The following is a 25256-nucleotide window of genomic DNA, read 5'->3' as shown; positions in this document are numbered from 1 at the left end:
TTCAGTACATATGATCCTATTGTGTCGATTTGCTCGCTCTTGCCTATACTTGTTGTTTTGTCTTGTTCACTGTAGGTCACGGGCTGTGCCCCCTTGACATTATTTCTGATTGTGTGCATCGCCAAATAAATCCCTGTCCGGCTGGACAAAAGACATAAATACTATTCCAGTTTGTGTCTATTCTTACCCTGATCACTCTTTTTTGTGGCAGCCTATTTCCTGGTACTTTTTAATCTTGTCGCTGTCAAAGTTTTTCAGTCTCTCCATGTTTGCCAAAACTCCTTTTATTTTCTTGTGATCTATAAGTGGTCCTTTCCCTTGTTTCTGCCAATCCTCCCCGCCCCCTCCCTGTCTCTGCACAATTCTCTATCGCCCTACCCGCCGTCTGCAAACACCATTCATGCTGTGCTTTCATGTATACAGACAGTGAAACTCCAAGCATGTTGGTTCTCAGCTACCCCTTCTCACCACAAAAGAGCTGAAGGTGGGGGGGGGGGGGAGGGGGGGGGGGGGTTCTGGGCATTTTGTATGGGTGTAAGGGGGTCTCTGCACAGCTGAGCAGACCCTTCTACACCCCATCCGTCACAAAAGCTGCAGCACTGCTCGAAAGCATCAGTGCTCTAAACAGACACACACTTTCCATATGTAACAAGCATTGGCATAGCCAATAGATCTCGCTTTTTGGACTGTATAAGTGTTTAGCCATGCAACAGTTCATGTTGGTGCACCAAGTATATTATGCTGCATAACTAAATACTTATAAGGTCACAAAGGCGAGACCTATTGGTTATGCCAATGCTTGTCTTACTTTAAGCCATTGTGCACAGCAGCCTGCGCTGGAGAGCAAAATGTAAAAAAAACAGAGTGAGGGGTTGGGACATGAGGGAGGAGAAAAACACATTGGAGCGTGAGAGAGGTGGGTCGGAGAAACAGCGGAGGTGGGTTAAACACACAGGAAAGTTGGAGCGAGTGGGAGTGTAGAAACAAAGGAATGCGGGACAGAACATTTGTCCTTATATTTTAGTAAATTTCAAACTTTTTCCAAAAACATGTTCCCTCAAGTTGAGCCTTTCACTTGTAGCCAACACGAAAGAAGAAACTGTAAACTGCAGCAGAATTTGTACACAAATGAGCTCCTAGAAACAGGAAAACTAACATTGTCCCAAAATTATTATGTGATATTCTGAGGTATTTTACAATCCAATCCAGCTTGTTTGCTGTTGATGCCTTTACCCTGTGGCAGATCTTGGACAATGTGTGCTGAGGTTTGATCTCTGAGCACCTTGAAAGAGGGAAGAGCCTGAATAAGGGGGAGCGGAAGGAGGGTGGGATGATTCAAATCAAGGGCAAGCGGGAAGGGGGTGAATGAAAAACCAGCGAGCAGGAAAAGGGCGGGAGGCGATAGTGGGTCAGAAGAATGGAGAGCTGGGTGGTCAAAAGAACAACAAGCTGAGTGGTCAAAACAACGATGAGCAGGTAGGGAGGACGTTAAAGCAATGATGAGCGGGGAGTGATGGAGGGTCAAAGCAACAATAACAAGCGCACGCCGCGCGCTGAAGGTTTAAAAAGTATGTGCATATGATCTAAGTGCCGTCGTATCTTTGGTGCCCAGGATCACACATGGATAACTCAGTGGTGTGTAGACAAGAAGGAGCAATGCAAATATTGGAGTTGTCTGAAGTGAGCACTGTGTATATGTTGCCTGAAATAACAAGCGTGCGCCTCAATGGAGTTGCCTTTAGTGAGCGATGTGTAAATGTTGCCTGAAATAACAAGCGCATGCCTCATGCTGGAGGTTTAAACAAAAAAAGGCATGCAGGCTGCAGCGGGCCAGAGGGGCGGAGTGGTGCATCCGCGAGTGGTGCGCGTGCGCAGGGAGAGCAGTCTGCTCTTTTTCGAAGCACATATTCGTGCTTGTGGCACGCCCCTGTGCGCTCCCGCAATGTGTATGAAGCCACAAGCACGAGTATGTACTTTGAAAATGAGCTCCACGACTGCTAAAGGTCTCCTATGCAGCGCATGCACGCTGCGTAGGTCAAACCTAAAATCGGGGCACACTATTCCGAGTGCTGCCTGGCTGCAGACGAGGTAATTAACAGCAAAGGCCCGCGCTAGCGACCGCTCTGTGACTTATGTAAGACAAGCTCATTCCTCAGCGACCTGTGGGCCCCATCACTTAAATAATCATATCACAGTCGGGTACTAAGGGGCCCCATTTTAAGGCTGGCTGTGGCTGGGCTCTGCCGAAAGGCCAGTGGATGAATGATTCACGACTCATTTCAAAGCTGTCATTCCCTAAAGCGCCTCAAAGGCGCTTCATGCTCATGGTGACATTTTCCACATATGGGCCTCATTAGGATCGCGGACGGACTTGCGTCTGTCCGCGACCCCAGAGCAGGAGGGAACCTCCGCATGGCATTCGGAGTTCCCTCCTGTGCAATTAGGATGTGACCGCCACCCTGGCGGTCACATCCTCTATTTTTAACATTGCGGCGGGTGCGGCTTCAAGCTGCACCCGCGGCAATGTTAAAAATGCAGGTGTTGCATTTGTATGCAGAAAGAGGCAAGCACATCGCGGTGCCTGCCGCTTTCCGCATACAAATGCAGGGGGGTTACCATAGGTACCCCCCATGTGCACCCCCCAACCCCCCTTCACCTAGGGGGCCCGCAACGGGCCCCCGCAGTGAAGTTACACATGCTTTTCCACGGCGGAAAAGCCGCCGCGGAAAAGCATGTTTGCAGACACATCCTAATCTGGCAGACGGTGTCTGAGTGACACCGTCACCAGATTAGTGCTTTTCCTCCGCGGTTGTAAGCCAACCGCAGAGGAAAAGCTGCGGACGGAAACCAGGACCCACCAGCCATCCTAATATGGCGGTGGGTCTTTGGTGGGTCCGCTGCGGATTTTCCGCATCCTCCGGGCCGGCGGTGCCTTCCGCCGGCCCAGAGGATGCGGAAAATCCGAATTCATAATGACCCCCTTACTCTGGTTTCCCCCCAGGGCTCTGCATTTGATTGAAGTGATTTGGTTAAGCAGCTCCCCTCATTAAAGATATGAATTTCGTAAGTGCTTAGCACATGGATAGAGCCCCCAGAGGGCCCGACCCCCTCACACTAAACCAAAGGTGTTCCCTGCAGCATTTCATGCCACAGGTTTGCTCTGAATGGGCGTGCGCATGCTTGGAGTCGTACACTCTTTACCACCCCCCTAAAATGAACAAACGGACTGCACAGATCTCTTCTGCAAGAAAAGAAACTACTAAAATCTCAAATGTACATGAAGAAACCCCTCGAAGCCTCCACCCTGGTGGCGCTTCTTTACCCGTCTGATTGTAAAGTGTATGTAGGTGAATGTGCCCTATAGCACCGCGTGAGTGAATGAAAGGTGCGCTGATGCTCCCAGCTGTCTGTAAACGGGTTAAAATGTATTATTTTGGCCCTTTTATAATTAGACAGTGGCAGTCGCAGCTTGCAATACTCGCGGGGGTTTAAAAATAAAACATTGAAACGTACCTGACGTGACGATCCGCGCCGCCTCTGCTGTGTGCTCCTGGCCTGGGCCGGTCCGCGTTGTCGCCTTCGTGAGGGGCTGGTGGCACTGGCAACCCCTCTAATGCTAATCCAGACACTGTTCCAGCAGTGCCAGGATTGGCTTGAGCAGGGACTGTTCCCGCCCATAGGAGATCGGAGGCTGCGGCCACTGGCCAGTAGAAACCCTCGCCCTCACTTGCTCTCCTAATGCAGGGGACTGCAGGCTAGTACTAGAGCGCATGTTCTGGCTCGTCAGAAAAATTACCAGCCCAAACCCGAAAATGCGCACTGGGCCTGCCCTGCTGCTGATGTCAGTCAAACAACGAACAAACCCAACTCTGCAGTGCTGCCCCACCCCCTTCAGCGACGCGTCCTGACTGACTCCGCCTGGCCCGATTTCGAGTCAGGACGGTGAAGTTAACGAGGAAGAATGTGACATTCTTCCTCGTTAACTTCAAGAATGTGGCCATGCTGTGGCCATGTGGCATTAGTGGGGCATCGCCCCAATGCCCCAATGGACGCACCGCCACTATGCCCCAATGGACGCACCGCCACTGCCCTCGACCCTCTGTGGATGGATTCATCAAAAGGGAGGTCGATTACGGTGGTTTTGTTGAGGAAAGAACTTGAAAAACAAATGCCCTTTTGAGATCTCAAGTGAGCATGACCTCTTGCAAGACTTGGTGCAATCCTGGCAGCCATTTTGGTTATTAAAGCATACCTTGCCCTCAAGCACGTTATGGGGTGGAGCTTTTGACTGGCAGCTGGGGCACAGCAGCGCTCTGCATCTGATGGATGGTATTGGTGAGTGGTGGCATTCTGGGGCACAGAGACAGCTCTCTGCAGTCGAAGCATTCAGGGAGTGCAGTAGAGGCAGGAGAACCCACAAAGTGGGTAAGAAAAAATTTCTTAATTTAGAAGAGGAAAAATTGGAGAGAAAAAGTGTGTGCATTCTGTAGAACAATATGAAATGGGCCATGTAAAGAACAGAACACTTTGATTTCTCCAGGAAGGTTCTATTTGGAGAAGTGTTTTTAAAGAGTAGGGTCATATGGCCACGTCATCAGCACAGAAATAGAGAGAGAAGCTTAGTAAGACTGTAACCATTGAACAAAAGGAGCGAGAATAACTATATATAATATACCAGAAACAAAATATCGGAAGGCTGTGTTCTCCTTTTTGAAAATCAGAACCTGCTTCAACATTAGGCAATGCAAAAACTGAGAACAATATTTTGAACTGAGTTGCCATAGAGAAGTGATAAAGACTGGTTGTAAAAATGGGTAACTATTTGCTACATACGAAAGTAAGAGACTAACATTCCTAACAAAGAAATTCCATAACAAAGACGGCAAAAAGGCACTACACCCGAAACATCAAGAAATATTTATTCTTGTTCCAGTTAAACAAAGTCCAAGATGTTTTGTTCTAATATTTCTAACTAGAATGGTTAATTGTGCTTCAGGAAAAATTGATGTGATTCATTGCACCCTTTGTCTCTTCCAGGTCTCCCTCCCCGCAGTACCCTCAATAGAATCCCTTCCTCTCTCCTGACCACTCTGATACTCCGTGGAAATACTGACACGTATTTGCTATTGGAAGGTGAGAAGTACTGTTCCCGAGCAATCTACGACTTGAAATCTGGTTTCCGAACCCATTGAGCTGTATTCCATTGTGAACACGGACTACTAAACATGGGGGAGCCCTGTTACTGGACAACTAGCCCAAAGGCATCCTAACATTTCTTTTGGCCATCAGGTGGGCCCCATTTTTGGAGTTTTGGACCATTGTACTAGGTAGTACGCCATCTTGGCTCAAACCACTAAGTTTTCTACCATTACCCCCTTTTCTCTAGAGAAACCAGAGCACACAGCAGGCTATCATAGCCTGCATGATAGACTGTAGCATCCTGCCTGGCACCTCTGTCTCATCGAAAGGATAGTAAACAGAGATATTAGTAAAGAGAGTTCTGGAAAATGTCTGATATCTGAACTTTATAACAAAGAAAAAAATTGGTGACAGGGCTCTATTATATTTGTATTGCAGCATCTTATCATTTAAGAGCCATAACTGTGTTTGATGTGATATTTCAGATCCCCAGAAGGTATTACATGATTTGGTTATTCATGTTGCTCCTAACAAAACTGTCTACTACATAGCTATCTGTAAATAAAGGATCTATTTTTTCGAAAATGTGATCAGAAATTAAGTTAGTTGACTGTATTTGGTTGCATAATACAACAACATCTACTACCATCTGGATAAGGCCTTTCCTGTTGAACTCACTACTTTTGGAGAGTCAAGTGTGTAATAGCAATAAATGTTTTTCCAGTGGAGTACCAGAGTTCTTGGACAGCATACAGCAACCTTTCACCGTGATGCTTCATGGTGCTGAGAATTCTAAAAAGATGAACCTAGTGAAATGTATAGGCAAGTTTTTTAAGTCTTTACAGAGCTTTAGGAAATCAGACTGCATTGGCAGATGCATATGATAGCCATTCCTGTGGATAGCTGCCTGTAAGAAGCAACATCTACCAACAAGGAGCAGTTTACTAAAAGTTGTATTAGACGGCAGTTCAAAAGCTGAATGCAAATGTCTGGCTGGTATCGTGAAACTTTGCTGCAATGGTAAACAGTCTGGTCTAGTAGCACACATTGACTGCCAGGCATTTACTGCAAACCAGTGAAGAGAGGCTGAAGGGGGTCTGGCATGATCTGGCTTGGACAAGCCATTGGCTGCTTCATTATTTTAATTACAGGGAAAATTCTTCACCAGTGTTTTGGGGAGGCCTCCATAGCCAGAGTTGTGATAGTCTAGAAGAGGTGAACTCCTTCATGCCAATCACCGTGCTTGAAAAACTGATCTACTAAACCAGGCGTCGTGGGCAACAAAACTGACCAAATCCTGGATTTTAAGACTGGGTTTTTGAGGGTTTCTAAAGAACTTTGGAAATCAGCTCCTGCTCACCCCCTACCCCACGCTCCCCCAATTGTAGCAACAACTGGAAAGTTCGCATAATGGAAGGTTTGTATGACACAACAGTGCATTCAGCATCACTGCCCGTCAAAATGTGACCAGTAAAAAAGAAATCTTATGCTGGAAACTCCTGACCCTTCTAGACCCGTATGCTGGTGGCAGACTGCCCTGTTGGCAGAACTAGGCATAAAAAGAGATTTGCATGGGGGAACCACCATGTCCATTGCTCCAGGGACAGAGAGGGAACTGAGGTGCTGATGACATCTGGTGTGAACGTAGCCCTGAGACCCAGAACCCTTACTGTCTCCCAGAGTTTCTGTACTGGTCAGCATTTTCCTGTGTAGTCAGCTAGATTTTATCAACAGTCAAGTACCTGCTGCTTAGTAACCAGAGTCCAGTTTCCGGTGTCATATTTTCGTTGGTCTCCCAGAAAGGTAATGGAAGACTGTGCAGGTGGAGGGGAAAAACATTCCAGGATTCAAAATGCAGAAAGAGCTCTGCTCTAGGAGTAAATATCTCAGTTACACTCCGAAATGCGTATTTTCTGCATTTAAGCGGCAAGATTGCTCATCAAGTTAAAGGCTTGCTGCTCACATGGCTGTGGTTCGCAGACCATGATCTTTTTAAATCCTGGTATGAACAACTCAACCTGTCATCCGTCTGAGGCAGATAATCAAGCACCTTTACATTAGTCAATAATGACATCTGGTATTCATGGCGCTTGGAAACGGCAAAAAATAGTGTTATTAAGTACTGTTTAAAACTATAGAGGACAGCTGTCAGCAATGCGGTTTTCTTCCGAGGGCTATTATGGCACGTCAAAGCAAACGAGAGCAGAGCTCAAGTTTTGCCCTTGAAACCCAGAAGTGGAAAACTCTACATTAATAAGAGTTTTCTATACTCAAGTTATTGTTGGGTATGGCTGCCCAAATCCGATGCCTTGGATTGGCTGTCCACTGCACTGACAGGACACACTTTCGGGTCATAGAAAACTCGATTGTGTGGACGGGTTGCTGATGCAATGGAGGGCAAACAGGAGTCTTTTGCTATGCTTAAAAATCTGGATTTCTCAACTGATTTCCAGCGTTCATTGAACTCCCCGCCCCCCCCCCCCTTTGAAGGACTATGTTTTAATATTCAGGATTTGTCCAGTTTCATTGCTCACAACACCTGCTTTAGTTCGTTAGTTTTTCAATCAAGGTGATTGACATGAAAGTGTGCACCTCTTCTAGACTATCACAAAGCCTCCTTTCGAGGCCTCCCCAAAACAATGGGGAAGATTGTTCAGTGTAATGAAAATAAAGCAGTTAATGTCGCACTCTCCCCCACAGCACAGATTATGCAATGGATCAGCTGTGCAGTGATGGAAGAGTTGCGGTAAAATATTCACAATATGGTCTCACTGTCATCTCTCATCCCTCAGCTGTACCTAGAAAAACAAGATAGCCCTGTTGTCCTGTCATGTACCCTCCCACCCTGGACAACCCTCTATTCTTAATAAAAAAAAGAAAAACACTTGGTGTATAGCCAGCTTCTTGCACCACACTTGGTAGAATGTTCTCCTCACCCAAATATTAAAAGGTTTACTTGTTATCCTACCACCCTCCCTACAGACTTCAATGTAATAGCTCCCCATCTCCACTCCAAATATTTAAGAAACAGACATCTGGCACGCAGCCATCATTCCATAGTGCTGTCTTCACCTTCTCTCTCCAAGAAAGGCCTGCTCGCCTGTCTCCATTCCTAAGTAGGGATCCACCATTACACTCTCTGTAAGCTGCCATCAGCATGGACCGCGTTTCCTGTACAGACCTGTAGCTGGCAGTGCGGTCAGCGGATGGGGGCCTCACACATTTTCTCTCCTCCCTCAGATCTGTAGAGACCTGGGAAAGAAGATGAGTGAGATGCTGAATCATCATCTACTATTCCATTGCTTCGCTTGGACTTCTGCAGGCAGAGGCCTTGCAGAGGGAAGGAGGCGAAGCTAGTGCTGCACTATGATATCACAACAATCAAAAACCCACTTTGACAGCTTGAATGTTATAATGGAATACCAGGGAATAAGATGTTTTCTTGTGATGGAATATTAGTGAGTAACATGCTTTCGAATCCAGTACAGTCGCTAAGGGCTTCCGATGCAAGCCATACACCAGAATACTCTTGTTTGACAAATATTTTTCTCCTTTCCCCTGCTTTCAACCAACCTTCAATCCTAGACTTAGCTGAGGCATGTACATACATATGCAATTAAAGCAGCTTGTCCATACCATCATGTGACCTGGTTCTTTTCTCCAGCACCCTTATAGGGAGTAAGTCTATTGCTTATATAACTGTGAATAAAATATTTTCTAATAAGCGATTAGAGCTCCTTTTGGTAATATTTAAATCAGGGGTCTCCAAGCCAGATTTTTGAGATGTCCCCATTGAGATACATGTAGTAATTTTAAAAATCTGGCATGGATCTGGCCCTCCAGGACCGGTTTGGAGACCCCTGATTTAAATCATGCTGACCCACCGTGCTTTTTCTGATGTCTTAATTACTGCAGACCTGGGATCTGCACCTGTGAAATGAATGCTTGCCAGGTTGTGGGCACCCTTGACAGGCTGTGATCTTATAGTTTTTAATACTCTGCATTTTGGATACATTTGACGGGGTGCTGGTGAGGCAAGCGGCTGCACAGTCTTGGTTCCCAGAGACACCCACTAAGAACAGAATGAAGTTTTACTCTTTCGCCACTGAAAGAGACCAAGTGTTGGGTGTGGATTCCCATTGTGTGAGTTGGTCGTCACACACATTTGTAGAAGATAATTTTAGTACCATGCTGTGCCAACCATAATTAAGTCAATCTATTACACAATGAAACTAACAATTAGTATAGCATGAGGTGTATTTCTTTTGTTATGCAATGCATTAATGAGTGACAATAAACTGATAAACTCTCCAGCGCTAGCCCATAATTATTCAATGATACAAGAGCAAACTTGCAGACGGATTACAAGTTGACCCCATTGCTAAGCTTAAGCACTATCAAGTCATTCAGTCTTTGTTACATGGCGAGTGGAAAACACGTTAAACCAATGCCTGAACCCAACATTTTTTCTGAAGGAATTGGCAGCATTAGCGAAAAAAATGACATCAAGAGTCATATACACAGACTTCCCAGTAGTTAATTTTCTTAATGACAGTTCTGGAATCCATTTTCTGAATCATGGATTCTACAAAAATGTGAGCGTCTCATTTTAGTTATTTCTATGACCAAAAAAACAAACATTGGCAAAGTCTATAGGTCTGGTTTGGGCTGCCAGACTTTATTTTTACATGTTTTTTGTAAAACCTGATTGTTAAATTATCAGTGGGTCCTCCCACTAATAAAGAATAAACTCTGACTAAAAGCAAAAGTATTTTTGGGTCTCAAAAAACACAAATTGTCACAGTAGTGTAGTTCCTGTCACTGAGTGAAACTATGTGTGCTCCAATTGAAAGAGAAGAAAGCCATCACTTAGTAAAGTTAGCTAATTGCTTGAGCGGGTTGATACTGTGTGCTGCAGCGGGCAGACGAGAACTATAAATGACAATAACAGACTAATGGATGAAACGACTGGCTGAAAATCCGTAGAAGTTTATTATGTGTAATCTTAGTAAATTAAGAAGGTCTTGGCTAACTCCAGACCTAAAAACTGCTGCAGGGATTGAAGAAGCAAAACACAAATAAGCACTGGTACCAAAGCAACAAGCACAAGAAAGTAAACACAGAGCTGGTGGGCCACACAAAATCAAGAACAATAGCAGAGACCTATTCTCAAGAGAGGATGGCAGATGGAAAAGAGTCAGGAAGGAACTATGGGGCCGATTCACAGAACTAACTTAAGACAGAATTCTAAACTTACTATTTTTGGTATTCACAGAAGGCATTTAGTAGTAGTAAAGTTAGGATTTTGTCTTAAGTTTGACTTAAGACAAACTTAAGACAAACTTAAGACAGACTTAAGACAGACTTAAGACAAAATCCTAACTTTACTACTACTAAGTGCCTTCTGTGAATACCAAAAGTAGTAAGTTTAGGATTTTGTCGTAAGTTAGTTCTGTTAATCGGGCCCTAAGGGTTTAGAGCCAAGGGCAATACACGTGGAAAGAGCTGTAGATGAGAATGAAAGAAGCAGTGAATGGAAACAAAAGCAAGCACAGGAAGATCAGAAGCGGTAGGAAGGCCGGCAGAGAGGCGGACGGGAGAGGGAGAGACAGAGAGGCGGACGGGAGAGGGAGAGACAGAGAGGCGGACGGGAGAGGGAGAGACAGAGAGGCGGACGGGAGAGGGAGAGACAGAGCTCGGAGTTGGAGATTAGTGTGAGGTCTCACAGACATGCTCTCTGCTGAATGATGGGAAATGATGACTACGGATAGGTCTAGACTGGATAAAGGCAGCATGCTCGGAATGTGCTATGATTCATTATGGTGTTGTAAGAGGAGACTCAAGTCAAGGCTGGTGCAGGTGTATAATCCGCTTTTTTAAGTTCAGCACAATTTTCTTTTCTAGGTTTGGCTTTTGCTAAGAGCATTTGTTTTTATAAATATACCATATACATACACACCTAGTCACTGGGACTTTCTGTCTGCTTTTTTCATCTATAGGTTTGTTGAAGTGTTATTCACATTTTGCTTCAGCCCACCACAGCATGCACCATGGGACAAAAGATCAGTCCACTACCTGACAGAGTGGAGGGGTTCTGTTCTTGTATAATGTATACATCCGCTAAGTAAGAAGTCCCCTTTAATACCAGGGACTATTCTTGCAATGTGGGGTTTTACATTAAAGTAATATATTTTGGCTTTTAGACCATGTTTGTTTTACCTAAAGGAGGATACGCCCCTCCCTCCCCAATCTCTGACGCTGGTCTTCTCGTGTGTCACGTGTCTTAATACAAAAACATTCACAAAACATACATGGACAAAGCTGAAAGGTTAGCAGAGCCAGGCGTATTGGCTTTGTGAATGCCTGTTTCCTGTATGGTTTCACAGCTCTGTGGGGACTTTACACCAGGGCTTTAAGTGGGCCGGGTCTCACCGGGTCTGAGCACTGGCAGTTTATTTAAGGAGGCCTTCAAACGGGTCTTGATCGGGCTCTGTTTTGTGCCCTGGCACAGGTGGCCCATGTTTTGCCGGTCAGTAGTGAGAGTAGGCACATGGATGTGCGCGTGCTTACAATGCTCACTTATCACTAGTGGAGAAGGTACGGCATGACGTCATGCCAGTTGAGCGTTGCAGGGGAAGGGAAATCCTTTAAAGAGAGCCATTTTCTCTCTGGATTTCCCTTCTCTTTTTGAAATTCAGGAGCAGCATCATCGTCGTGGTGTCACCAGGGCTTTAATTGGAAGCTTTTTTAATATTGTATGCAATAAGCCATATAGTTGCTGATTATTTATCTTATGCAACTCACAACCATTGACGAAGCCAATAGTCCTGACTTGTTGTAGGTTTGATGTTACTTGTTGTATCATATATCTAGATGCAATGACAGAAACAGCAAAATACAAGTCGGGCGGCACACTATGCTAAGCACAGATTTTTATCATACTTGTTTTTATGCCACGCCCATATTTACATCAACCACGCCCCTTTGACAGACCCCCTAGTTTTTTGATCCCACTTAAAGCCCTGCTTTACACGGAGTGTTTAAAGACACGGCGCAGCTTGCAGTGAATGCAGCACACATAAGTGATTAGTACATTCCCTTCCCACTAGAACCCACAATGACCTTTTTTGGAGTGTGCTTTCCTTGGAGCGCGGAACTCTGCATGGATTGCCGGCAAATTCTGAAAATGTTATATTCTATAAGAGCATCATATGTGTACGTTGTTGGTGTTGTTATTTGTGCATGATTTTGCTCAACCCCTTTTTCGTGTTAAAGCTCTTTAACGGGATTCCCCGGATCCCTATATGTTTTTACTGCATTCTTTAAACGTAGATTTTAAGACGATGCACCGAGCTGCGTCGTGGCATGGTTCTCAGCTCTGCCATGAGCTCAGTCGGAAACATCATGGTCTGGTGCGCGTGAGACAGCTCACTTTGTGAGTGATACAGGATTTTCCAAGGATGGAAACGGGAATAAGAGCATTTCTCTTCTTATCCCATTACGGCTTTTAATTCCATTTCTTGTCTAAGTGGATTGAAGGTTCACACCATGCCAGATGATAAGAGGCGATGAGAGATGGATGATGAACTGGCACAGTTAGGGGCATCACTGGATTATGCCGACCCTGCAAACAGCACTATATACTTTGTAATTCAAGAAAGGAAGCATGCAAATGACATAAATAGCCCAGCGTTGATGGTAATTAATGAAGCAGAAAAACCAGACAGTGCTTTATCTACAACAACAAAAAAATGTGAATCTACAGGGAGCCTCCAGTGACAAGCTACACAAAACAAACTGGTTTGGTTCAAAAACATGTTCTGAATGTGCAGCGTATAGATTGGCAATATAGCAGATTTACAAAAATACAAAATAAAAGTAATCTGTTTATCACAGGTGTATTATATATCAAGCCGAAATGGGAACTTCATAACACAATGAAACACCTTGCAGAATGAGCTCTTTTCAATGCAAATAAGCAATGACAAAGCCAATAGGTCTGGCGTGGCTTTGCCAACGATAGTTTTTTAAAGAGGTTTTATAAAAATAATTTTTTTTAAAAGCAGTAAAAAACGAGAGCTTGGGCATGCATGAATGTGTGCCCAAAGAGGTGGTTGCTTTTTTAATGTTTTTGTAACAAAGTTGTACAAAAAGATGGACAGAAGTGCAAGCGCATGCATGCACACATACACTTTTTATAGATTTCATTAGTAAAATTTAGCAAAGTTATTTAAATGTGGATGCACTTGCATGCACGCATGTGAGCACATAAGGGTGGGACATTTTCGGATGAGTACAAATCCCACTTTAAAACATGGTCATCGCAAGCAGTCAATGTGCGATGCAAACACTGCAGGCTACGGCGAGGGTCCTCTATCAGTTTCCTTGGAATTTCCAGGCCCTCAGACAAGTTAAAATAAGTAGAACACGTTTTTTTTTCAAGAACCCTACATGGGCTGAAAAGTCCTTAGCTCACAAAAGGATTACTTTCACTGCCAGTGAAAACACTGTGTTAGGGCAGAATACGGTCACACACAGAGAAAGGAACCAAAGGCTGAAGTGGGCTGGCCCATTGGTCATGTAGTAAGCTGTGGTAGGCACAAGCAAAATGTTATTAAGAAGAGACCTAAGCAGACCTATGGATGAGGCGGGTTTTTTTAAAGTCCCTCTTGATAAGTCTATTTTGATTTACAGACATTTTTACTAAAAATAAAAGATCTTGGATAACATTAGACCTAAAAATGACAGCGCGCAGTGGCATTTTTTTTTAAGTTTCTCACTTGTCTCTAGACCAGTGATGCTCAAAGTACAGGCTGGAGGCCTTATGCACCCCTCTTGAACTTTGCATGCGGCCCCCTGGTCAACAGCAGCACTGGGCTTCTATTAACTCGACTCAGCACTGACATTATAAAAATGCTAAATAAATTGGTAAGGATGTATTTAATTGTTCATTTAAGTTAAAGAAAGGAGGCTAGTAGGGTGTCCTGCACCCCTAAAGTTTTGAAACACCTTCATTTTAAAAGACATCTTGCAGCAAAAGTGTAAAAGTATGATAAAGTCTTTTCAAAATTCTAATGTGCAGAACCGCTTAGCTTTAGTATACCAGATTATATCAGCGTGTTGCAATTTTTTTAAAAAGTGATCCTTTTCAAACATGAGTTTAGGAACATTCATTCTTCCCCCACCCTGACAACAATGCCAATAGTGAACTAAGAAGTCAGATGCTATGTTAACTCTTTGGGTGGGCTGCGTTTCTATTATACATGAACATGATAGTTTTTTAAATCAAACACAGACAGTTGTGTAACATCCTGAAGTCCCATTTATTTTAATGGGAAAAAGGAGGTAAAGTGAAATAAAACAATTCCCTAAGATCACATAATTTGGTTAAGTGAAGAAGCTGGGATTAATTCCAAGCTTTTAGTTCAACTCTGTGTAATTCAGACAGTAGATGTATATTCTTCACTTCCCCTACACCCACCTTGCCACAATCCCTACCCTTGTTCCCCCTCTCCCCAGCCACCACCCTACTGGCATCAATGCCCCCTCGGTCACAACACAGACCAAACTTTGTGGCCCATGGGAAAATGTCTGTGTGTGCCTATGCTGTAGACGTTTGCCCGTTGACTAAAGAGACACAGTACCATTGGAAAATGTGCTTAGCTTTTTATGCAACCATGTGCCCCAACTGTCTAATTGTGCAGAAGAACTATATATTCAGAATACTTCATGCACCACTCATGAAAGCAATAAAATGCACTTCCTTTCTCATTCAACCAGAACATCATGCATCTAAATGCTTAATATGCCTTTCAGTCTGCAGCTATGACAAACGCCCAAATGCTGTCATAACAATATCAGCCCAGTGTGATGAACAATATTATTCACTGCATGTCCCTGTATGCCTCCCGAGAGGTGCACCTCTGTGGCACAAAGAGTAATCGTTTTTGCAAAAGTCCTTACAAAGAGGCCTATGATTGTAGGTGCATGGACCCTGCTTACTTGTCTCTGCCGAAATGAAATGCGCAGTCAGAGAGCTTGTGTTGCTGCACAAGACTTCAGATTCCAGTGTTCCCAATCTGTCACCTTTCAGGCACACTGAGAGTGACTGCACCATATGAGCCTTGAGGGGAATCGTTAAACCTGCGCACTAAACAATCCCCCACATCCCCACCCACAAAGGCATCTGGGAGAGTGTGCAGTCAAACGCCTGCCTGCCTGGGTAATCAATGTAATAGCCTCTCCCGGCAGAAGGAAAATGACATTTCCTTGTGCTCAAGATAGGAAAGCCGGATTGTGCAGTGCGAGCAGTAAAGTCGGCCTTAAATCAATTTGATCCAAGTGAAGTTGCTGCCCTGCGTGCGCCCGCGGAGCAGGGCTGTTTATTTCCCACTCACACCGCTTTGCACATTTGGCACATTTAACGAGCCCATTCTCTCTGACCGGGTGGCAGCATGTGTTACCATCACCCATCGTTCGATTCCCCTTGACATTACCCGTACCCTATTGCAGCTGCCACCCAGAACAGGCACTGTGGCCTCAAGAGTCGTCCCCGCAGGTAGCGCCCACGTGCGCAGCGCCTTGAAGCAGCGCTGTCCTCACCTGTCTCTTTGTCCCGTACGTCGTCCAGGTGCAGGTCGTTCAGAAGGTGCTCCAGGATTTTCTCCGGCGTCCCCGAGACCACCATGTACCTGTGGGCAAGCAGAGAATCCAGAGAGTCATCTTCCGTGGAGGACTGCGAGCGGCTGCTCCACTCGTCATCCTCGTCCTCGTCGTCAATGTACTTGAAATACGGCACGTCAAAGGTCGGCGGGGGCAGCTCTCGCGCAGCCAGCGCCAGGGCACCCTTTCCCTCCAGGTGGGGGCGAAAGACCCTCAGCCTGGCGCTGCCCATGCTAGACGTCCACCGACAAGGGCATGTTCCCCGTTCACTGCGCCATCCCGCCCTCCCGCTGCTCGGCTGCGTCCATACGGCTGCGGAGCGCGCTGCAGTCCGCCCGTGCCTCTGTGTGTGAGTGTGTGAGTGCGTGTGTGCGGTGAGTGCGTGCGCGTGGACGCAGCCCGAGGACAAACTCTTACCTCCAATCATGCTCGGCGCTCCCTGCTGCGGGGGCTGGGCTCTCCGACGACACTTTCTTGAGCACCAGCACATCCTGCTCGTCTTCTCTCACTTGCAGGGTGGACACTTCGTCATTCTGCTTTAATTTAGAAGAAGACAAAAAAATACACATAAAACGTCTGGGAAGGGGTCCCCCTGAGACAGGCGAAACGCGCTGATTGGCGCTGAAAGAGCAATCCTGTCTCTGCTCTGCAGCGCCTGCCTAGGATTTACGCGCCTCACAGCACAATGCAAGAAGTACATTATTTGTCCTACACAAAATATTATCAAGACAGGCATTTTTTTCTTCTATATTCTGTTACGTTCCGCTGCCGTGATCTTGCATTTTGGAACGCTGATGAAAGATGCACTGGACTGCATAATGCGTACAAGTAACTCATCTATTCTGAATGAAAGGGTTACAGGCGCACAGCTAATTGTGTTTCTGGTGCAGGCATGGAAATACATGACTATTACCAATTCATATCTTTCATAATTCATATGCAAATATAGGCCTGGCTTTTAAGCAATCAGTAGACGTAATGGGTTCAAAGGCACTGCATGATTTTACAAATCCTTTGTTTATGTTACAAGCAAAGTGTACTCCCTTTGCATCCGCACATCTGGTTCGTATTTATGACACTTGGAAGCCACTGTGGTCGGGCTCCAGTAGCCCCCGAAAGCGCCCAGAGGTATGAAATGAAGCGCTACATAAATGCAATTGAATAGCACAGTAGTCAAGGAGTGGAATCGGAGATGAGGTTATTATACACCAGCCTTTCTTGTCTCAGGGCCATATGTATCAAGGCCAAATGGGTTCGCAAACGCCGACATTTGCAGAATTTCGGCATTAGCGAACCCATTGTCGCAAAATGGTATGTATGAAAGAATTTGGGTGCAAAATAAGGAATCGCAAAATTTGCCATTCCTTATTTTGCGATTGCATTTAAGGAATCGCAAATTTTGCGATTCCTTAAATGCAATGTATGAAGAAAAAAAAATCAAAAATGCCCTTAAGGAATCGCAAATTACCACCAACTTGTAGTTTGTGGTAATTTGCGAATTCTTTTACAAATGCACTTAATGCAATTTGTAAAGGTGCCATGTGACGCTCATACATGCCCTTAGGGCATGTATGTGCGCCATATGCTCACACATGTTATTTTCAGGGGTGCAGCAGGGTGTTCTTGAGACACCCCTGCACCCTTGTAATTATTCTCAATTTGCGATTAGCAAATTGAGAATCGCAAATTGAGAATCATTTCACATTCATTCCTATGGGCCTCCTGGACCATAAAAATGAATGGGAAATTATTCCCTAATTGCGATTAGCAATTTGCTAATCGCAATTAAGGAATTTTAAGAAATCGCAAAAAAAAAGCCAATTTCTACATACATACCATTTTGCGACTTCTAAATAGCGATTCCTTAAAAATCGCTATTTAGGAATCGCAAGAGGGAATGTTGATACATATGGCCCTCAGTTCTTATGGGCAGGAGGGCGCTCATAAGTCATTCTTTCTGCCTACACACCACCCAGCGACCGCTGACAGTGCACTGTGCTGCAAGGGAGGAAGAGAGGGTCTCGGAGAGGAGCCGCGGATGCTGATCAGGCAGCGCGCTCCAAAATAAATTAAGTGCTTTGATGCATCGCGCAGTCGATTCAGGGCCCTCTGGTGAGGAAATTAAGCTGTCAATGGGTTTACGAAAGCTCTCCAGTAGCCAGACGTGTAAAAGCTGGATAATTTCCTTTTTTTTTTAGTTTTACACAATTAGAGCTAACTGCAATTCAGCGATAGAGAACCAGTGTGATTTAAATATATATTTTATACATATATGTATCGATCGGTATCGATACATATGTTGATCAAGTGCTCATACACGTATCCAATGCACAACCAAGCCGAAGAAGCTAAATCACAGAAGGTAAAATGACGTGCCAAAGGGTACACAAGTTGTACAATACCCATGCCAGGATTATAATCTAGGTCTCCTCTTTGCACATTTGACAATTTTGCCAGTAGACCACATGGGCTTTTAAGTAGAGAACTTCGAGAATTTCAGTTGCTATTATGTGATGTAATATTCGTCCATTTAAATTATATCAGTATGGCCATGGCTAAAAATACAGTTCTTTAATCAAATAAAAATCCAAGCAACCAGGTCAAGTAGAACGATAGAGTAGTGTGCCATCAATGCAGTTCCTAGGCATCTTTTGTGATTAAGAAGATGGGGGGATTTTATTTTCACGCCATTTTTCCAGTAGGTTAAAGAGGACGCTATAGCAGACCCCCTTTGATTTGTGATAAAATCACAAGGCTAACCCCATAATCAACTCTTAAGCCCTCTTAGACTTAGAGCCCATTTGCTAGTAAATGTGGAAGGAGTGGAAATTACTAAAAGTAATCATGGTTCTTGGACGTCTGTATACCTAGTATCCTGCTGCTCTTTCTTGACCTCTGCTCTGAGGCCAGGAGTTGTTGCAATGCCAGAACCAGGAGTAACCAAGGACAGACCAGAGACCCCAATTTCTACTCTTGGCTAGTCCACATTGATGGAAATTGCTTACAGGATATTCACATGGATCATGAACAAAGAGCAAAGATGGCATACATGTTTAAATGGTTGCTGGGGCCAGACTGAAAAGTATGCTAGATTTTACTATTCTGTGAGTCAACATTCCCATCTCTACTTTCTAGCATCTCAAATTCACATCAACCAACACAAACTTTGAGACAGAACTACAACTCCATATTTACGTCAAGCAGTGGTGCTAGTAGTAGAGATGGGCTACTACCTCCAGTGCACTGCTGCCACCTATGAAATGGTCTGTAGATACAAGTAAGACTGATTTCTGGTGCTCTTAGAGCCCATAGTGCTAAGACCTCCATTAATTAAGTTATCACATATATGAATCTTGAATTAAAACTGGCTTTATCCCCTGCCTTGGTAATTTGTGGAATCCCCTGATGCAGCATACATCTGGCAGAGGAAGGGTCGTGAGCCACCTAACAGAAGACTAGTTATATAATGTGAACAGAAGCAGGCACATACAGTCTCCATTTTGTTCTTTATAATCTGGGGAGTGCTGCTAGATTACACAAGTGAGTTCATTGGTGTGCACTGATAGCTGTGCCCTGAGAGTTTAATCAGGTCCATGTGCTGGGCCGCTTCATCTTGAGACCCTGTAGGAAGGGATGAACACAGCCCCCCATGAAGCATGCCGTACAATTCAGGTAGTCTTATGTAACACTCTCTCTTCTGCTAGTTTAATAGGAACACCTACATAGGACCCAATGTTATTGCCTACACCTATAGAGAGGGATGGCTTTACTTACTCACTCGTAAGCATTCAACGCAAAAATACCACACATGGTACTGAAGGAAGTATATATAACAAGGCTGCTGGTGGACAGTGAGAACTCGACTCTGCTAGGAGCAGGTTATCTCTAGCATCAAAGTAACAAACCTAACTTCGACTGATTTACCACAAGCAGTGGCTAGGTGTGGACACAATCTGAGGTCAGCACAGAGAAGTGTAGAGGGAGTGAACAAAATGTGAGCAGGTGATGCAGAGATTTTCACAGCACCAGGAGTTCATTTATTAACATAATACCATGCACAGTGGGGTGAATGAATCGTAAATACACTCTTCAAGGGTAGGCAACAACACCACATGATACATTCACTGGCAGTTATGAGACTTCTAAAAGTCATATGAAGACAAACCTCTATAAAGACCACACAATAACACTACACTACTGCCCTCAGAACCACACCAATCATGTGTTGACTGTATGTTTCCCTTTAACCCTGGAACATACCTCACTGCCTTTCAGCTAGGTTTACTTCATACAGACATCACCTACAATGAAATAGAGATGGAATAACAATGGAAACAAAAACACCCTATATTTCCCAAAGAGAAGGGCTGTGTTGGAATTCAATGAAATCTGGTGTCATCAATGTTTTACTTCTAGAGGTGAGTTAAGGCAACATCACCCTTTCCTTTTATAGGTGAAGCTTGGATAGTTTGGTTTGGAGAGGTGGATACTTTTAAACGCTTTGCAGACTAGTTTAAACTGCATTCATGATTTGAGAGGGAAACAATGCAGTTCTTTAAGGACCAAGGTGAAACTGTCTACCTTTTGATGCTTGATACTAATTGAGCTGGAAATGTAAGGTTGCTATGAGAGGAGTTGGTGTGGATTTGGAACTCCCCCAAGTATGGCAGTTCTATGAACAATACTGAGCATTACAAGAGTTTGGGCGGCCAGGCAGCAGCCAAAAGGATTTTAAATATTTAGTTTTAGCAGCTGTAGAGTGGCACTAGCATCCTTACTGAATGTGAATTCGCAGTGTCTTAAAAAAGTTTACATTCAGTTTTAACCGTGTTGGATTTAACCCCTTCCACGCTGATGACGAGCTGGGCTCGTCATGACGTAGCCTCCTCGCACGCTGATGACGAGCCCAGCTCGTCACGTAACATGCGATTAAGGAAATCTCAGCGTGCGAGCGGAATTCCGCTAGCGCGCATGAGGTTAAGGAAATTTGATGCCATCAGGTTTTGTAGTTTCCCAAAGCGGACAATGAGAGTGAGAATGTCTTGCAGCAAGTTTGTTTCCAAGCACATTTTGGAGTCATCAGCATACTATTGAATCTTATTACTAACTTCCTCCACCAGAATCCAGATTATACTATATAGGCACAAGCTCTGAACCGTGAGGAACCCACAGGCAACAATGTGGCCATTTTCTGATCTGACCAGATGTTTTAAATTGGTCAGGAATTATGTGGACCAACTTCCCACTGAAACATTCATGCCTCAAGTATCTGGATGAGCCTATGATGATCAGTAGTTTTGAAAGCTGTTGCTACATTGGAAACGACAACGATGCAGATATTGTCCTTGTCCAACATGATAGGCCATGAAGGAATTTTCAAAGTTCCAGCTTCTTTGCTGAATCCTTTGGGGACGTCGCATTGGTGAAGGACTGAACGTTTTTCCGTGGAAGAATATAAGTTAGATGTTCTGCCACACACACATCTCATTGACTTTTTCAGTCCAAGGCAGTTTGGTGATTGCTGTGTAATTGGAGAGATCGGTAGGACCTCTGTTCTTTTCACGGTATTGGATACAACCATCCCGATTATCACTCATGTCTGTAACACGATATTGAGTTCAGGGACTTATCCTGATTCTTTAAAAAACACGCTGATCAAGCCTCTGCTCAAAAAACCCAGTCTAGATAAGGAGGACTTGAAGAACTACCGGCCTATAGCAAGAATCCCCTTCTTAGCTAATGTGACGGAAAAGGCCATGAACCAGCAGTTATCTGAACATATAGAAAGTAATCATCTGCTCGACGATACACAGTTCGGTTTCCGTAAGTACCATGGCACGGAAACCGCCCTCATTAAAGTCGCAGATGATATTAGAATCATTCGTGACCAAGGAGGAACAGCACTATTAGTACTCCTGGATCTCTCGGAGGCCTTCGACACGGTCGACCACAAGACCTTGGTAGACCCTGTCGGAAGGATGGGTGTTCAGCTCACTGCGAGAGACCTGCTCGCCTCCTTTCTGGCCAACAGATCACAGGCAGTCATCCTGGGACCATACCAATCTGCCAAACTGTCATTACCGTGTGGGGTTCCACAAGGCTCATCCCTAAGTCCGACACTATTTAACATCTTTGTGTCGGACCTTGCTAGTGTCATCAAAGCATATGGCATGAGCCTAACCTCATACGCAGATGACACGCAATTGGTGTTGGCCATCAAGGGTGATGGGCAGGAGGTGGCAGAACGCTTCCAAAATGGAATGACTGCGATTGGAGAGTGGATGGCAGGTAGCTGCCTGAAGCTCAATTCCGATAAAACGGAGGTGGTCATCTTTGGAACTCTCTCCCCGGCCTGGTCTGCCACTTGGTGGCCTCCAGCCTTTGGTACCCCACCAAGTCCTACTTCCAAGGTCAGGAACCTGGGAGTAACCTTCGACGACCATCTTAACTTCATGGCACATGCAAACAAGGTAGCGGCCTCCGCCCACTACAAACTCAAAATGATAAGGAAAATCACCCCATTTCTGCCGGACGTGGCCGCCAAAACTCTGGTCACATCCTTGGTTTTAACATCCTTAGATTATTGTAATGGACTTTTTCTAAATTCACAAGCCCGAGTCACTAAAAAGCTGCAGACTATACAGAACGCAGCAGCACGCTTGTTGTCTAGAACACCCAAATTCGCTCCCATTTCAGACACCTTGAGGACCTACCACTGGTTGACCATCCAAAACAGGATTAAGTTTAAATCTCTCTGTACAATTTATAAAGCACTACATGACCAAGGACCGCGCTTGCTCAAGGACCAGCTTACTCCTTACAACCCGGTTAGACTGCTCCGATCCACATCCCTTAATCAACTTGTGGGTCCACGTTCCAGAACAGTCTCTTGGGGCGATAGCCGCTTCTTAGTTGCGGCTCCTAAAATCTGGAATACTCTGCCTCAACACATTAAAACCAGCCCCTCACTCCTACAGTTCCGAAAAAGACTGAAAACGTGGCTATTTAACCAATAACATGTCATACCTATCTGCATGAGCTTCTAATCAATGGGGAGGGACATCTCTGTAGTCTAGCGCCGAGACGCCTACGGGTATTCGTTTGCGCTCTATAAATGTCAGTAAAAAAAAAAAATCTGCTTATGTTTTTTTGTTGGCAAGTGATTGGTCATGCATTCGTTATGTCATAGAAAATACCTTCTTTTTGAAAATGAATTGATTTGTAAAAACAACTACATGTCAAACCATTTAAAATATGTAGAATCATCTGCAAGCTATGCAAAAAAGCAAGTGTTTAAATGCTCTGTATTTGATCCTGTTTACATGTTCCTACTTCAAGCCCAATCCATCATATTCTGTTTTCAATAATCTAGCTTCTACAAGGTGACAGGATCTATATTATTTGACATATAGAATCTCCTGACGTACATGCTTCTGCTACAATAAAAACATCAATAAGGCATTCCTCTACTGCTTAGTGCTAGATCCATGAAATATAAAAACACTAAAAATAACTATAAATAATTGGGCCTGAATAGCACTGAGAGAATGATCATCTTAACACATTCTATTTGTGCGTTGTCAGGGAGGTACATATATATTTGTGTTGAGATTTATCTCTGCTTCATGAATGTGTGCAGTTATCACTTATCATATCCTCATGTTACCCGTTTCGATATTGTGTGCCAGCTCTTTTTGTTGCACTGCTTACATTTTGTGCCACAGAGCTCCAGTCATTTGACTCCACTGAAGATGTGTGGTGTACAACTGAGGACAACGGCTGGCACTAATTTGTGTGATGTATTTATGCTATATTTTGTTACTGAATATTTGCATAGCATAAAATTGGCCAAGTAGTTGGCCTCTTGGTGATTTGTACAGACTTCTCTCTGCATCCAGCGGGGCATTGTTTAATACCGATCTGTATTACATCGTGATGAGGGTGAAGGGTTTGGTGGGTGTTTGTTAAACATATAGTAATGTTCAAAGGTCTGTTAACCTTGAAACGTAACCTGTGCAAATGTGGAGTGTGTGGAGGGTTCACTCTCTGCAATGGAAAACAGAGTCATGCAGTCACATGAGTTGTCAATCTGGAATTCCACCTTAATATCGACTGCAGACTATTGTGCAGCCAGAATATCATGGACAAAATTTTGAAAAGATAAATTTACATAGATAAGTATAGATTTACTTTATTTAACCTCATATCTATGCACCTTGACGATATTTATCTTTACAGTACGTAAACGTGGAGTTAAGAATAGTAAATCTATAGTTACCTCAATGCACTTACCTTCTTGATGATTTGATCCTCAATATATCTGCCACAATATTTTGGTAGGATGATATTGTGACATACAACTATCAGTCTCCTACTGGACGTGCAGATCTAACCAATCTAATGTGGTGGCAGTGTTGCATTCTTCTAATTTCTATACGTTCACTAGCGTAACGAAACTTAAGGGGGGGCCGCTGCTAACTACATCAAGGGGTCCTCCTCAGGACTCAGGAGATGTCAGCCAGGGTACTGTGCTGAGGGGCCCCCCTCAAGATCGACCTCCCCACTGCAGGGGTTGTGGGGCCTTTGTTACACCACTGTATAATTGGCTAGAGTGATCAGCGATACTCTAGCGCTTCTACCAGCTGAATTTCTACAACCACCGGTCTCCTGTCTACTGTCAGGATTCTGAGGACTCAGAAGTGATCAGAGGTTTAAAATGAAAATCGTTTATGTAGAGGCTCTCCTGGGTTCGATCTAGCAAATAACAATAAATCCTTTGGTTGGCAAATTCTGAGATAGCTCTTACTCATTCACTCAACTAAATCACACACATTCAATCATGGGGGATACAGTACCAAATGAAAAAGCAGTGGGCCAGTACACAAGAAAAATATTAGAAATGTTATGTATCCATTTTTTAAAAGCATATAAAACAATAATTGTAGCAAATGAAAACATTGTTAATCATACGTAGTATAGTTATGTTCAAAATCAAAAAACATCACACTATAAATAAGCAAATGAACAGACTCAATAACAAAGACAAATTAGACAAGAGTATTAAAAAGACACTACACATTGTCATAAAGGGACCATATCCGTATGAAGTAATGTTGGGACTGGACCCCGATGTAAAAAAGACAATCAATATCTAGTGTGGTAGCCCACTGTGCGGATTATGATTCTATTGCGTCGACGCGTTTTGACGGTATTATCTTGATTTAAACCATCTTTATCAAGACTAAAGAAATTACTCTCTGATGATATCTTAAAAAGTAGCTTGACCAAAGTGCAGAAGTCACTTCTATCCTGAAACTCCTTGTCAGGGAATATAAAATTCTTCTCCCAACACTAAAAAATATTTTTAAAAAAACATTGTATAAGGATCAATATGACATGCAGATTTGAACAACAGCTAGCCTCCCTGTCCTTCTTTCGTCATGGAATCTCCAGCA

General features: G+C 44.1%; 1 protein-coding gene across 1 annotated transcript in view; it reads right to left on the bottom strand.

Annotated features, from left to right (window-relative positions):
• Positions 1-25256, bottom strand: part of RAPGEF5 (Rap guanine nucleotide exchange factor 5) — a 997318-nt gene that overhangs the window by 251959 nt on the left and 720103 nt on the right. Inside the window, exons 10-11 of the mRNA XM_086941717.1 lie at positions 16219-16337; positions 15742-15830 (exon numbers count right to left, since the gene is read on the bottom strand). Of these exons, the coding sequence (XP_086797843.1) occupies positions 15742-15830; positions 16219-16337 (208 nt within the window). The remainder of the gene's footprint in view (positions 1-15741; positions 15831-16218; positions 16338-25256) is intronic.

Source organism: Lissotriton vulgaris, chromosome 10 (assembly GCF_964263255.1).
Source record: "Lissotriton vulgaris chromosome 10, aLisVul1.2, whole genome shotgun sequence".
Taxonomy (NCBI): Eukaryota; Metazoa; Chordata; class Amphibia; order Caudata; family Salamandridae; genus Lissotriton; species Lissotriton vulgaris.
The sequence above is the reverse complement of the archived record's forward strand: the minus strand, read 5'-3'. Positions and strand labels throughout refer to the sequence as shown.